Below are 16314 nucleotides of genomic sequence, written 5' to 3'. Positions count from 1 at the left end.
CAACGATTGACAGGAGTGAAAAGTAATAATTATTCCACAGTTAATTGAAAGTTGAAAGTATACTTACACTTGTTGAAGTAAGAATTATAAATTGTTTTAACTAAATTTGATAAACTCGAATTACAATTACAAGGATCAAAGTACGTGTGGTGAAAAATACATGCCAGAGCTGGGTGGGGTGGGGGGGGGGGGGGGCCGGGAGCGAGAGATATGGCTTTATCTGCACTCAACTTTGTGCCCTAAATGTATGGATATTGTATAAACAGAGCATGCAGTTGACATCTAGCTTTGATGGTTCCATGACATTATTTGCTCCTGCGACAACTACTCCCATGAAATGCCTTCATGCTCAGCCAGTCATAAATTGAATTTATTCTATCCACAAACATAATCCTTACGTAATCATAATCCTCACACCAAACTAAACCTAAAACCTATTACTCCCCAAACCCTATAGTATTATAAATACATACAATAATAATAAATGAAAAATAAGACCGGAATCGTCGTGTCTCCAGCTTCGGTACACACCGTCTTCAGGATGAGCATGATTACGCTTGGATGGTTATTGCCATATTTGCGATAAGGAAACTGTAACTCTCCCAGATGGAACTGATTTTACTCGAGTACGAAACAGCTATATTAGATTACTTTAGCTTTGACGATGTATTGCTTGACGCAATCAATAGCTTTCATAAAAGGCCCATAAAAAGAAACTTTATTCAATTTATCAAAAAAGGGGGTTCTTCCTAATGTCAATACATAATTGTTAAGTCACATGACGGTTTACAATCCTGCTTGAGTATGTATGCCAATGATTCTTTTGGTCCTGGCTGCTAGTATAAACACACTGCTCGATTTAGTGCTTATATCTATGTCGAAGTAGGGCATTTTGTCAATCATTTGCGGTTTATAATCATCTCATTCTCAAATCCGTCTTACAGGATTAGACTGCATCTTTCCCCGAGGAATATTCGGGTATTTAAAAAAATGCGAAAATTGCGGATGAGGTCTAGTCACACGGTGACTCGATAATTGCTCCTGCGACAATTGCTTCGGTTATTGCTTATTAGAGCTGAGGTTAGCATTGAGATAGGGTTTTATGTTCAGTTTCATGTGAGGATTAGGATTGGGATTGAAGTAATGTTTGTGTGGAGGTTTTTTATATTTGGCTTAACGTGCATACCGTTCATGGGAGGAAATGGCGCAGGAGCATAATGACATTATGGAACCGATTCACAAGCAGGGTAGTTGTAACGTACACTGTACACACAAATGCATCGTCCGCACATGATATGTCGATGCTTTTCAAATCGACATTCGAGCTGTTTCACTCACCACCTGGTTAAAGTGCAACATGAACACAACTCCTGAATTCGTATGTTCATGTTCTGGCAAATAAGATGAGAACTCGTACTCTTCCCATCGCTCTCCCACTGCTCTGGCGGCCTCCTCAGTATGACATTCAAACGCAACGTCAACGCAGTATTCCCTATGAATATCCATCAACTTCATTAAGCCGTGTATGATATCAAGACCAAGTTCATTCCCTAGAGCTGAGATAAAGTAGAACAAGTAACGGAACTCCTTATGTCGACTGAGGAGTTTGTTTTTCACCTTGTTGTACTTTGCGCGATCATTTGCGAATACATTGCCAACATATACCCCTGCAATGTATTCTTGAAACAATTTGTGGGGAAACGAAACTGTTGACTCAAGGAAGGATTGAATGTTGACATCGCGTCGACGCTCCCTTGTGATGACATCTTTTTCTATTGTCAAAACTCCAACTCTGCAGCAAGTTTCCATGGCATCATGACAATCTCTGAATTGTTCTTCAGGGAATGAAAGATTCCTGTCCAATAAACCGTTGAGAGCTATCTCACCTATTTCTTGAATTGCCTCACAAGCTTTTTTCAAATGCTCAACAGCGTTTCGTTTCTGAAGATTTGCACCTGCTTTTGATGCGTAGTGTTCTTTTAGAAAAGAAATCATTTCTCTAAAAATGTTCGCAAAGGTTTGTAGGTTTTGCATTTTCTCTCGATTCTCCATACTGCAGTCATTCCACATGAGACAAAGCATTGCACAGTAGATGGGAAACGGGGCCATGTTTGACCGGATGATATCATTCTCCTCCATAAAACTGATCAAGCTTTCACCAAGATTGTCCTTCTCTCTAATCTGAAAATACCTCATAATGTACGCTGACACGTTCTCCTCGTTAAATCCCTCAATGCTTAGAAAAGTGTAAGCGTCGGCCAGAATCCTGTCCATCATGAATTCATCTGTTCTCCATGGGCGTGTGGTCACAAATACCTTGCAAGTCTTATATTGCTCTATTCCCATAATGCGAATGACCTCACTGCTGTTCCTTTCACTTAATTTCCCGTTAAACTCATCGAACCCATCAAATATAATGAGAACTCTACCTTGATTTGTTGAAATATATTGATCGATCTGGTTCGTTTTTGCTGTATTTGAATCAGAGAGATAATCTTTCACAATGCCACCGATACTTTTTTCGTTCGTGACATCTCGAAGAGGGATTAGGATCACCATATCTAAATCCTGGAGAATCCGTCCCTGGCACCAGTCCCATGCAATCTTAGCGCAAAGTGTTGTTTTCCCAACACCTCCCTCACCCTGTATCAGAAGTCGCTTTGAGATATGTCCATTTTCATCGTTGGTCAAAAGATCACAGTAAGTTATTGGTGTCTTAGTAATGTCTTTGCTAGTTCTGTCTATTATACTTAAATTGGTATAGATTTCATCCAACTCAACACGTTCCATAAAGTTGAGTGGATCCACAGTGACCTTCCGTCGTGACATACGGTAATACGCCTTTAGCTCTTCTTTGCACCGCAGTACCTGTTCATTAGTAAGCGATGATGTTCCTAAGGGTGAAATAAAACACAGACAGAGAGAAAAATATTCAATCCGCAATTATGTGAACATGAAGTTAAGCATATATATGCATACATATACAGAGAAAGGAAGAGAGAGAGAGAGAGCGAACAAAAGAAAGTGGAATAAAAATAAAACAATTTATGCAAAGATCCAAATTATGACATTTTTTTGATAGAGTTTATCATTAAAATTCACTTAGTCCCACATTATCATGATAATGATTCAACCACGATTTTTTTACAGAATCGTTAGATGATATTATTGCAAAGTGAATGTGGTTAAATTATAAAATATAACATAATCATAAACACAAAAACGCTCCTAGTTTTCACAATAGATATGAGAGTGATTATCAAAATGTTTTCCATACTTAGCATTAATTCTTCTTCATCATGAAATCGCTCTGATATGTTTGGTCTTCGCCAGCAAGGATTCCACCCACATCCTGAAAAATATCATCAACAACGGCAAAGGCAGCAATTTTAATGTTCGACTTTAAATAAAACTCACATGTTTGCCCCCTCATGGGGCACATTCCATCAATGAATGTTTCCAATTTTAGATGCAGTAACATTACCTTTTCAAAAGTTATTAGAGTTGAAAGTAATGATTGTGTGGAAAACTTTTCAAAAAATTCAAAGGAACCTCTAAGACATGCTGAATGTCATCTTTTTAGGGGGGAAAGTGTTCTACAAAGATTGCAACCCCCCCCCCACACACACACACATGTTTGCTTGATACCAAATTTAAAATCATGTAGACAAAGAAATTCCCTGTCAGAAAATGCAAAACATTGATTTGCCTGTGCTATTTCACCTATTTTTTGTCTCAAAGTAATATTTGCTGGCCCAACTTCTTGTTGATTTTATCATGCACGGTCATATGATTGTCTAATAGAAATCGTTGTTTTTAAGAGCGACCACTGTTTTAAATTGCTATCTTATCATTATACTTTTTTACAAAAATCGCACTTTTACATCTCCCATTGCTCTTCCCTGTTTGATTGTATGGTGGGTGTGTTACAACTCTTTATGAAGGACTGGCTTTACTATTTTTAAAAGAGCTTCATATAAGGTTGTTTGAAGGATATGTTACAATATGTTTTCCATATTGTTGTTTATAGTCTTTGTAACACATTTTTAACGGATTTATTGTTTTGGTTGAGAACACACTTCAGGATTCTAACATTTTGGTGAGATAATGAGAAACCTCTTATGAAATATGAAAGATCGGGTAATTCCGACGAGAATCCAACGTTTATTTGATGAAATTTGTTTTTGAAATGGTTGAGATATCCAAACAAAGCAATCCTAATAAAAGGTGGGACCCACCTTTTACGATAGCTTTCTTTTACTATGTTTTTAAATGTCTCAGCCATTTCGAAACCGATTTTCATCCAATACAATTTGAATACCTTTTAGAATGGTCCGCTCTGTACTCTTTCATGAGTGGTTTCTTGGTATCTCGCAAAAAGTGAAAGGCCCAATCCTCATCTCCAACAATGCTATATCATCCCTTTAAATGCAAATCGACTGATATTGATTACATGGTCAGCAGTAGCTACCGCCAGATAAAAGCGCGCACATATACTCTCTAAAAAAATCGAGTAAAAATATTCACTCTTAAAGGAGTAAATACAAAAAAAAAGAGTGATTTTAGGGTGAAATTGGAGTAAATTTTGAGTGAAAATATTCATTTTCACTCATTTTGGAGTGACCTCAAGGATCACTCGACAATTTTGGAACAAATTTTCACTCGATTTTTCTAGAGGATACACACACATGTACACACCCACGCACTCACACACACACACACACACACACACACATGGTTGATATTAGAACCTAAGGAAAAAAAGATAGGCACCTTTTCGCGGAAGAAAGTCCGGATGTTTGTTTTGAAGATACTTTCCCACAAGAAAAAATACGACGATAAGGACAACAGACAAACCAATGGCGAGTCCAATGATGAAAGCAAAATTTTCACGTTTTCCTGAAAATTGGGACAGACACAGATGGAACTCGTTTTCTTTTATGATCTATACATAGAGAAGAGAGTACAAATTTGTATAAATCCCTGAACATGATTAAGTACAACTTGACCATATTGTGTTTGTGTCAAAGCCAGAGAAGTGACTGATTTTATGGAGAGAACGGTTTAACATATTGTGACAAAACACATCTATTCAGAGGTCATACTGCGAATTGTAGTTAATCTTTGTATTCTTTTACTGCCTTTATTTTTCGGAATTGATTAACGTGTTTGCCTGTCGGCAATTGTGTGACTATTCATCATACAACAAAAGCGTTTATTCATATTTAACCCGTACCTGCAATAACATTTGTCTTGATAACCCAAACACTCTGCTAGCTCACAAATCCTTGAAACTTTAAACGTTTATATACTATAAGTGACCCTGCATCACAAAACAAAAAGTCGCCAGATATGGATTTTTATAGTTTATGGCAGATTCTGAATAAGCAGAGTCTAAGCTTTAAAATTATGTATAACTCAATCTAAATGGACTCTTCTAACCTATGTAAATACTGGAAAGAAAGCATACACTCTGGAAAAGTGAGAACTGAGAAAAGAAGCTCTGAAGTACAGAGTCTTACCAAACAGCTCTTGCTGTGCGATGAACGGGGAAAAAAAAACAAAAAAACAAAAAAAAAAAAAAACAGGATGTAAACCACCGGAGCAACAACAATAAAATAATTACCAAATTACGCTGAAATTAGGTATGCCTTATTATCACATTCTGTCCATGATCAATAACAACTTTAAAAGCAGTAGCATTACCCTTTCAAAAGTTATTAGGATTGACAGTGAATAATGTGCAAAGGATTTTCAAGAAATGAAAAGGGGCCTCTTAGACGTCCCTAATCTGACTACTCAGAACAAAAAAAAGGGTTTTAGAAAAAAACTGCTATAAACACACTTGTCTTTCTCGTGTATTTTATGATCTATGACTTAAAATGAATGTACAATAGGAATAGGTCTTTCCGAAAATATGAAAAACTTAAGATTGACTTGGTTGAACTGTTTTACCCTTTTGAGTCCTCACGAAAGATCTGAGGGTGTGACTGTTTGTTCGTTTTGTGATGCACGGTCACATATGGAAACCTCTCACTGTCTGACTGATTCGAACAGTCGTATCTTATTAAAGTGAAATCAGATCAGGGTATACATGATTTCGACACCCCCCCCCCCCCGCCGCACTGTACAACAACCCCCATTTTCAAGTTAATCTTTAAAAATATTTCTTTTTTTTGTCGTTTCGTCACGAAAATGCTGCCATATCATAACGCATCATTACGTATGTTCATCGTGACGGCCCCTACAAACGTGGAACACGTCGTGAAGCTAGAAATGCAACTATTGATATCTTTGTCATCCAAATGACTTTTAAATATCTAATTTCTTCGCAAAAGCTTTTTTTCCCTTAGAAAATTACATTCTATCAAAATCGGTGACATTGCACTTTGCTTTGTACATAGTGTTCTTCAGAAAAAAAAAAGTTGCAGGAATAACTGAAATTGAAATTGATGCTCGAATTTACTAAAAAAAAAAAAAAAAATGTCTCACCAGATTATTCTTCCCCGTGATAAATCTGAATCAAAATATAAATTAGTATTGCTTGTAGCCCTTATTATTTTGAAACACAAAACATGGAGGTTTTTTTTTTTTTAACTTAACCTGATACTGGCAGAACGGTGATTTCTCTGGTCGACGTTCCATTCAGCGAATCACCGGTAGCCGCGCATATGAATGTTTGCTCCGTCCCATGTATAGCTGAAACAGTAATTGTCTCGAACCTCTCGTATGTGCCGTCAGAAAGTGTGTTCTGTTGTGAAACCACGGAATTCAGTCTCTTTCCCGACTCCTTGGTCCATATCATGGAAACGTTGGGTTTGAATCCACTCACAACACACGTAAGATTAAGAGATGGGGTGTTGGAGGGAGATTGGTATGTACATCGGCTTTGACGAGATTGAGTTTTATCGACGCATTCCTCAATTATATTTCTAGATGCCATCGCTAGAAAAATATGAAAATTAGGCTTTAATTATAGCACATTTTGTGTTGAAATTCATATATTTAGTCAGCATGTAGCCAAAATGACTTTCTAACAGAATGTATATTTTCACGAAAATAAGTGTGGGATAATTTTACGATACGATTCCCAATCTCAGATACAACAATTGTAGCTATAAAAGGGTGCTTAGAATATGAAGCATTTGATGAGTGAACAAAACAAAAAGTAAAAAAATAGTTTACCTGTCTGCAGTTTAGTTGACATTTTACAATCCATCAGGAATTATGTGTAAAGTATCATGTGTGAATGCCTGGGATCATGCGCATACGCGTCATTTTCGTCGGAGCTGAGCCTGCCTGAGACCCTTTTATGTTTATGCATTAACGCCTCTTAACAATGTCCTCGTCCTGCTGGAAATATAGGGAAACAGGGAAGGTGGGCATGTCATCCTTAAGGCAGAATCTCAAGTCAAATCCGCTGTTTGCACTATGTTTTCGATGGAGAAATTCATTTCTTTTCCTGCTATCATTGTAGAGTCAGCACAAGTTTTTTTTTTTTCTCCCTCTCTCTCTGTTCTAAACACTTGTACGTTTACTCCTGTTGTAACAGGCACTTTGAAGTGTGACCTGTTGAGACTGAAGAAGCGTTTCTGTTCCCAAATATTGATTTCCGTTCTTGCTACAAACGTGTTCCTTTAATTCACCAGGCACACTTTTTTTTTTCCTTTGGCCGCAGGGTAACCTTTACCTTCTACCTTGCGCCCACGCAGCTACCCCTGTTCTTGTTTGTTGAATAGGTTTATCAATCATCGTGGAGAAAACGACTACGTCCATGATCTAATGTAATCTGGTTTTATGTAGGTCCCATTGTTTGACATCGTTGCGCCACTGCCAAAAGCTGCTGCATAGCAAATTTGCAAGTAGGATGCATAAACATTATTGTCTGAGGCTGTGAGATATAGGTCATGTCAGTCCTAACATCCTAAGTTTTGCCTCATTCCGAACACATGGCGGTCATTAAAATTTTTCGGTTATACACCTCTTTAAGGAAATGTATGGCAAGTGAGTGTGATCATTATGCAGCGTGAATGTTTTTCTAGTGGACACGCTTGGCGGTGAAACTCCGAATTGACGCGCGTGCACATGATTTACATATTCATACAAAATCTCGCAACGGAGGACTTTCTGAATAGCTAACATAAGGATAAAAAAAGAAAATTTAGTTATTTTTCACTCGTTCATGAGCTAGAAATAGTGGTAAAGACACGTTGATGCATGAAGAGATGTATGGCAAACGGATCCAAAATGAAAATCAAAATTCCTTGCCTTGACAAATGACTGATAAATTGATGCATAAAGAAATAAAAAGTTGTAATGTCAGTTTCATTGGCTGAAATTAATGGAAAAGTTGTCAATTGCCTTTCCAGAAAGGTACAAAGTCATAAATATACCCGAAATTATATCAAAGTTCAAAATAAACATTCAAGTTTGTTCAGGAAGACAACGCCATCAAAAGTCGCGATCAATCATAAATTCCCCTGTTCAATTCATTTGTGCATCACTAGAAAACTGACAGCTTTTTGAACAATTTTAGCTGGTTGGAACTTGTCTAAGCTCTCGAACCTCCTCAATCATTACAGCGCTAAATCTTCATGACTCAGTCATTTGTGTAATTATTTGATTCGGAACTGTTTCGTTTTTCTCATTCTTTTCTAAAAACTCGTTGGCATAGCTATACCCAGGCTATAACAGAAAAAAATGACTTTCGATGACCACAATTTTGACGGCGAATAAAGTTTTCACTTGAGATCGACACTATTATGTAGAAGACACCGAGTTCTACAACATGATGCCAATAACTGAATACACCACCCCCCCCCCAATAACGCTATTCTGGTTCTCAGCACAGTCAAGATAGGGGAAAGCATGAAAAACAACAGAATCAACAGAAATTGTTTATTTCCAATATCCTTGAATACATCGTGATGAAGTCGAGCCGTGAACATTGTGACTCTACATCAGATGATGTATTGACAAGTCATTCTTTCATCATTTCCTTATTCATGGAGATGGTGGCACACTTTTAAATGGTATGATTATAATATACATATAATACAATCATATGAGATATATATATATATATATCGTCGGCATTACCACGAACCGACGCTATTTCGTTTTTGAGCGAAAATGCAGTTCTGAGAAAATCGCGTTTAAAGATCTCACAAGTTTTAGACAACGTTTTCAATGACTTTTCCTGTCTTGTGTGTGAAAATTTTGACAGGGTGATGAGAGTGGAAGTTATTCTTCCTATCCATAGTGTAATTTTAGTGTGAATTCAAAAAATTTACGATATTTCTGTCTTCAAACTCACTGCGTCGGTTCGTAAATCCATCGTTTCTTGCGCGCACCATAGGTTATGTACTTAAGCGCGGGTCCCACGAACCGACGTAAGTTGTATTACGCCGGTTCGTGAGACCCGCGCTGTAGGGCCTGTACAATAGGTAACGTGCAATACGCGTGTATCTACGAACCGTCGCTATTTCATTTTCGTATGTGTTTACATACAAATACTATTAGGGCTATACCTGCTTATCAACAATAACCTTATTAATTGAAATTAATTGTCATGTAATGATTGTTGTGATGATTACAATACATTTAGTGATAATTAAGATGATAATACAAGCCAGTTTCTCTTAATTGTTCTAAAAAGAGTGTTGTCATTGTTTTCATCTTCATTTAGTACACGCATGTATTGTTATTATAGCTGTGGTTGATCGTTCCAAAGATTTCTTTGCCCCCCCCCCCCTTTTTTGTGGATATATTATTATTTAACACTTTTGCATTTGGACATCTATGGTAATACATGTATTCGGTATACTGTGTTTCATATTTTTTTACTTTTTACCGTTTTTTTTTTTTTACTTAATTAACTTACTTTTTCATTTTTTCACATTATTTTTAATTCAAATTCGGTTCACTTCTTTCATAATACACTGTAATTATGAATGTTTGTTCTAAGATGAAGGATACCGCTAAATCTTGGGAAAAAGACGTGCCAGTCAGTAATAATTACTTGTATTTACTCATCTTTCATACTCATGCATGCACTCTGTTATTTCTTTCTCTGAAATAATATATTAATTTCTTTATTTCTTATTATTCCACATATTTGTGACATTTACTTTGTCACAATTTTTATCAGTGTCATTATTGTCATTTGGCTCGCATGCGAATTCACTCATAATTCCTCATTTTCCATCTTTCTCTTTCCTGCTCAACAGATTCTATGATAGCTGCACCTGATCATATAAAGACATAAACTCATCCTGCATGCACTCTTCGAAACTGATAAACTCCTAAAAATACATGAATATCAACACTATCAGAATTTCAAGCTTCATTTTAAATATATAATAATGGTCATGTTTTATTATGCCTTTTGCAGCAATATATTGAAGAGGTACATTATGTAATCGAAGAAACATAGGTCCTCAATAGAATATCAAATTTGAATTATTCAGAGATGAGTAATGACAATGGGAAGGATAACAATTGTGGAAGAGCTCCATAAATCAATACATATCCAATGGCAAATGGAGATGGAATCAAGATTCAAGAATATGTGTAATTCAAGTTCATTATTATATCAGTTCTTGTGTGTTCACAAAAAGAGGAACACAGTTCGAACATGCACACCAAATCTTACATCGTACATTTACATCTATAGAGTGCGGACGGAACATATACAAGAGAAAGAATAACATCCTCAAATTAATATATCAAGCATAACTACATGTATGTATATGACCACTCAAAGATGTTGCTGCATATGCATGAAGCTTGAGAGTGCTGCAACACCCATATGCTCAGATAAAAACTTGATGTATATCATACAAAAGAGAAGAGGTACTGCATGTACATGTAGTTACACTATTCACAGGACAGTAGAGAAAAAGCACGAGAGAGGGAAATGGGTGTCTAAAATAGGTCGATGTAAGGAGTGCCAAGCCAATTAAGTCTCTAATAGAAGTCATACATATATAAGGAAACAAATTAATCACAACATAAATGATCATGCTCATGTTAACCAATAATTAGCATCTAAAAATGTGTGTAGAAAGCCCATAATATCAGCCTTTCGCCCCGAAGGCTTGTATTATGAGAAAAGAGAAATTTTGGCCGACCCCCCCCCCCTCCCTGTGAATCCTTAATCCACCAGTACTATAAACACATTCTGAGAATGTGTTTTAGTACATGTACTAGCAAATTCACAAGAGGGTTGGGGAAATTCAGCCAAAATTGTGTGTGGCTAAAATAATTAAAAAGAAAGGTCATCAGCAAAACTACGGGGTGGATGCAGACGAATTTTCATGTGATGACTAAAAAATATGCAGCTAAAGGAAAAAAAAAAAAGACGGCGGAGAGGGGCCAAGGCTAATTTGACTCCCCTCCCCCCCCCCCCACCAAAAAACAAACAAACAAACACCAATGTTTTACAGCACCTTTCAAGGACTCTTAATTTTTTGTTTGTTAAAAACAAACGTCTCGAAGTAAAGAATTCCATATTGTAGGCGAAATGTAGACCGATACAGTGTATAAAGTGTACATCCCAAGCTATTAAAGAAAAAAAAAAACAGATTATGAATATCATTTAAAGTAAGAATTTCAGTGTGTTTAATCATCTTTAGTTGAGTTGCAAATGACATGTACATATTTAATAAGAGCAGTAAACTTCGAAGCGCCCCCAAGCCCTTCTATACTTAATTATTCATGTGTAAAGGTAGCGCCAGGGCACTCTGGTAGTCTAGTGGTTATGACGCTGGTCTAGTAATCCAGAGGTCGTGGGTTCGAATCCTGCTTGGGCTGCCTGTGATTTTTTTTTTTCACAGCAGCCTACAAACTGCACACTGCAGTTGCGTGCGTTACTACGGATGGAGACAAATGAATAATCTATTATTTTAATATACGATGTTTGACATCCTTATTGCAATCACTTTCTTTAATCGTGAATTTAGAGACATAATGAATTATTATTAAAAGAACTCAAATTTCTGTATTTTGTTGTGAGTTTGCATGGGAACATACACGTATCATAATTTACAATTTTAGTTAGATAAAGAACATCTTATAACAGAACAGTCTAGTGATGGTTGAATAATTATGTCAATTTGTGAAAAGTCCTATCATTTACATGGAGTGCATGTTCCCATGTTTATAAGAATCATACGTGACACATTCAAAGTGGGTTGAAGACAACAAAATAATAAATAAAAGAATAAAGGAGAATAGAACTTAATCTGATTACAGCATCATCTAAATATTGCCAATGTGCACTTAGAAATCTATCAAGATTTATCACAAGGTTATGATTACCACACAAAACCTTCAAGATTTATTATCATGAAATACATACCAATGAACACTTAAAAAAATCTAACGTTCCACATCCACATGAAGCTTTCCTTGATATAAATGTCTCTCTGTAGTGTTATTAAAGTGTAGCAAAATTGTAATTATGACATCACAGAATGGAATGCATTGTTTTCACCTTCAATCTTAGGATCTCCTTTCATGTTTCCACTTTACAATCACATTTCACTGTAGATATACCGTCCTTATGTTGTCGCCCTTCATCCCAATTTCTCCCTTCTATCCTATCTGTAGATTGTCTTCTTTCCTAAGCCATTGTATTCACATTCCTTGATGATCAGCACGATGCTGTACTTTTTTCTTCTTCTCTGAAACAGTCCAGCTCTTCGCTACTGCATGGCATCAGTCATCTGAAAGAAAAGACAGAAATTAAGAACTTTCGATTAAAATCAAACATCATGATACAAGATACAACTTTCATTTTGAGAAAAAGAAATCAGCCAACTAAACTGTAGTTGAAATTATTTTGCTCTATTTATTTAAACATAAAACAAAACGGTATACAGGATCAAAGAATGTCAAAAAAATACTGCTGTTTTTGATGCATATTCAAATTGTCTCGCCTTTTATATATTTTAATGATGCAAGATCTTATGTCTAGCACTTAGTAAGTCTCATGTAGAATTTAAATTATTATTCACATGAATAAATCTGCATGTCCTTGTAAACAAGGCATTGCTTTGAAAAAGCTGAATATTACTAATTGCATCTGGGAAAGAGTCTACGACAATCAAACTTGTTTATTATCAGAGACTTTAACATCTTAATAAGACCTAGACTCTACATTACCATTGTATTCACATCCGTTGGTGATATACACGACCCTGTACTTTTCCTTTTCTTTTCTGAGACAGTCCAGTTCTTCGCTACTACATGGCACCAGTCATCTGAAATAAAAGAAAGAAATTAAGAACTTTTGATTAAAATCAAACATCATGGCACAAGATACAACTTTAATTTTGAGAAGAAAAAAAAATCAGCCAACAAAACTGAAGTTGAAATTATTTTGCTCTATTTATATTAAACATAAAACAAAATGGTAGGCCTATGCAGGATCAAAGAATGTCAAAAAATGCTGCTGTTCGTATTTGATGCATATTCAAATTGTCTCTTCATTTACACATTTTACTGATGCAAGATATTATGTTTAGCACTTGGTATGTCTCATGTAGAAATTGAATCATCATTCACATGAATATAAATCTACATGTATTTGTAAACAAGGCATTGCATTGAAATAGCTGAATATTACTACATGTACCTGCATTTGGGAAACAGTCTATGACAATCAAACCTGTTTCTTATCAGAGACTGTAACATCTTAATTAGACCTAGACTCTACATTATCATTCAGCTTTTAAAGGTATTAACCATTCACCTATAAAACACTGGCATTGTCATGTGCATCATATTTCTTTGATACTGCACATATTTTCATGAAGTCTGCACAAGAATGCAAATGAAACACGTCTGCTGTTTGGTATTTATGAAGAAAAAAAATCACTAACCTGGAAGTCCTTGGCCTTAGAAATAACACGTGGCGAGTTAGTAGGAATTGACGTTAAAATAGAATAAGAATAGATCTACTAAATAGGCCTTTGCCTCATGAATGTCTGGTCTAATTATAGACTAAGTGAAGTCTAGACCTTTCACTTTTAAGTTACCAGTGGTTCACAAAATTTATATTATAGATCTAGACTACATCTAGATCTAGACATCTAATACTATTAGATCTTGGCAACTTTTGTCTTTGTGACACGAAATTAACACGTCACGGATGATATTGCGGCGATATCCAACAGGATGACAGTACCACTATTACTGACTCAGTAAGTTGACATAGATAACTAACATCAACTTGTTAACGTACGTTAGAGATGGCACCATATACAAAAGCCGGTGACACTGACACTGACAGATCGAACGACTACGTTTAGACTAACGTTAAAGAGTTAGACTCGCCATCTCAGTAAGTCGGCCAAAGACAAAGTCAATACAGGGCTAAGTCAGTGTTACTGTTATGTTAGGCCTAACAAATGTTAACGGTTACTCGGTTAGGTTAGGTTTACCAGAACTCAAGAGTCCTGGTTAAATCAGTCGAGGGACATTTCTTAGAAGTCCTTCGATTCCAAGAATAAAAAGTGTGAAAGAACAAAGGGAAATAAGGAAAGAAGAAAGGACAAAAGATTATGTATGGCTGCTGTGGAAATCGACAGCGCCACTGTATCACTATCAATCAAGCGTAAATATATAAACGCCATTTGGTTGGGCCACATTCACAAGTTTTAGGGGAAAAAAGCCCCACCGCTGTGCTTAGGTACTCCACTCGAACTAACGTTAGACATACACTACACACAGTACGGTACTAGGGCTGAATTCACAAGTATACTTTAACACTGCACTGTACAGGAAAGCCACCTAACCTGTAGAGTACTCGTAGTGTTTAGGTAGTATCACTAGACCACATACTGTCATAGATGACATCTACACCAACGCTGCACACTGGCACTGGTCCGACGGTCCCTGACCAGGAAAAATCACTGTTGGACACTGACCAGTAACTTTTTCAGGAATGGACCAGTAAAGATTGGGGGAAAAAATGGGTGGACTCTACCTACTATTACCACTAGTCTAGATGTAGATCTAGAGCTAGACTACCGTGTACCGGTATGGCTCTGAACTGTGTTAATTTGACTTGGTCTTAGACTTCAGCTGATCTTAGTTTTAGTAACTGGTACCGGTATTACAAGTAAAGTCTTAACTTAGACTTAATAGTTAGACTTGAAAGTAAAAGTCTAACATGTCTAACTTTATTCTTTACTCTTCCTTTGAGTTTTACTGTTAGACTTTTTTTTTTTTGTTTAGCACGCCTACTTTGTCAATCTCATGATTTTATTTTCAACTCAAAAGTCAAGGCTTTAAATAGTGTCTTCGAGACTTTGAAATCTTGCAATCTGCATGTCTTGCACACAGACGTTACGACTACAGTACTCAGTAGTCTCAGAAGTAACGACATAAGTTGAAAAGAAACAATAAATAATATGATTTCGGATCTCATTTGAAATTGTATGGCGTTTACAGACTAGGCTTCATAAGCATCACGCGATTGAATACATGGGACTACACACTACCGCAATTAATGGTTATGGTAGTCCAACTGAAACTGTTATTTTGAGCATGATTTTAATAGGATTATAGCTTACCATTCACTTCACTCGTGGACAGTGGGCTGGCTTAGGCCGTCATTCATCTTTCAGAAGGTTTGGTTCTCACTCTGAGATCTGGATTAGGGCCAAAACCTAATTCTAGGCCAGTAAGTTGAACAAAGCTCAAAGTAACGCAACTGCGACAGTTCGTGAAACCCGCATTGCTCTTCACCGTAGCAATTCGGGTTTTACGAACCGGCGTATCTTTCGTGCGTCGGTTCGTGAAACTCCTTTTTCTCAATTTCTCGATATTTCGAGTACCGTCGTTTTTTTCTTTCTTTGATAAAATTAAGAATAATTAATTTTGTGATCTAAAATTTTGGGATTCGGTAGAGTTTTGAAAGCACTTTCATTTGGTACCAATATCTCGATTTTGAAAATTTTGACCAAAATCGAAATAGCGTCAGTTCGTGAAAACGCCGACGATATATATATATATATATATATATATATATATATATATGAAGAGTTTGTTTGCAAAAACCGATAAGTCCATTTTTGAAGATTTTGAAGTACGGTCTCTGTCACAAAGTACAAAATGATACCTTTTAAATGATATATCGGTCACTACATATAAAGGTATATTTTTGAAGTAATGGTCAGAAGAAGCAAATATTTTCTTATCATTCTCTTTATTTTTCTTGACCTTTAATCGCAAATATCTCCATTTGACAAAAATGGACTTATCGGTTTTTGCAAACAAATTCTTCATATATATATATATATATGT

The 16314-nt window shown here is 36.2% G+C and overlaps 1 protein-coding gene and 1 long non-coding RNA gene across 2 annotated transcripts in view; both read right to left on the bottom strand.

Annotated features, from left to right (window-relative positions):
* LOC140236297 (uncharacterized) overlaps positions 1-16314 on the bottom strand; it is a 191133-nt gene that overhangs the window by 31950 nt on the left and 142869 nt on the right. Inside the window, exons 4-7 of the mRNA XM_072316251.1 lie at positions 6604-6945; positions 4774-4899; positions 3278-3352; positions 1339-2894 (exon numbers count right to left, since the gene is read on the bottom strand). Coding sequence (XP_072172352.1) covers positions 1339-2894; positions 3278-3352; positions 4774-4899; positions 6604-6945 — 2099 coding nt within the window. The remainder of the gene's footprint in view (positions 1-1338; positions 2895-3277; positions 3353-4773; positions 4900-6603; positions 6946-16314) is intronic.
* On the bottom strand, positions 11872-15925 carry LOC140235705 (uncharacterized). The gene is made up of 3 exons (XR_011901713.1): positions 15582-15925; positions 13168-13265; positions 11872-12728 (listed from the first exon to the last, which is right to left on the bottom strand). It is a non-coding gene; the product is annotated as an uncharacterized lncRNA (long non-coding RNA).

This window comes from Diadema setosum, chromosome 12 (assembly GCF_964275005.1).
Source record: "Diadema setosum chromosome 12, eeDiaSeto1, whole genome shotgun sequence".
NCBI classification, from domain to species: domain Eukaryota; kingdom Metazoa; phylum Echinodermata; class Echinoidea; order Diadematoida; family Diadematidae; genus Diadema; species Diadema setosum.
This window is presented reverse-complemented; position numbering and strand designations above follow the sequence as displayed.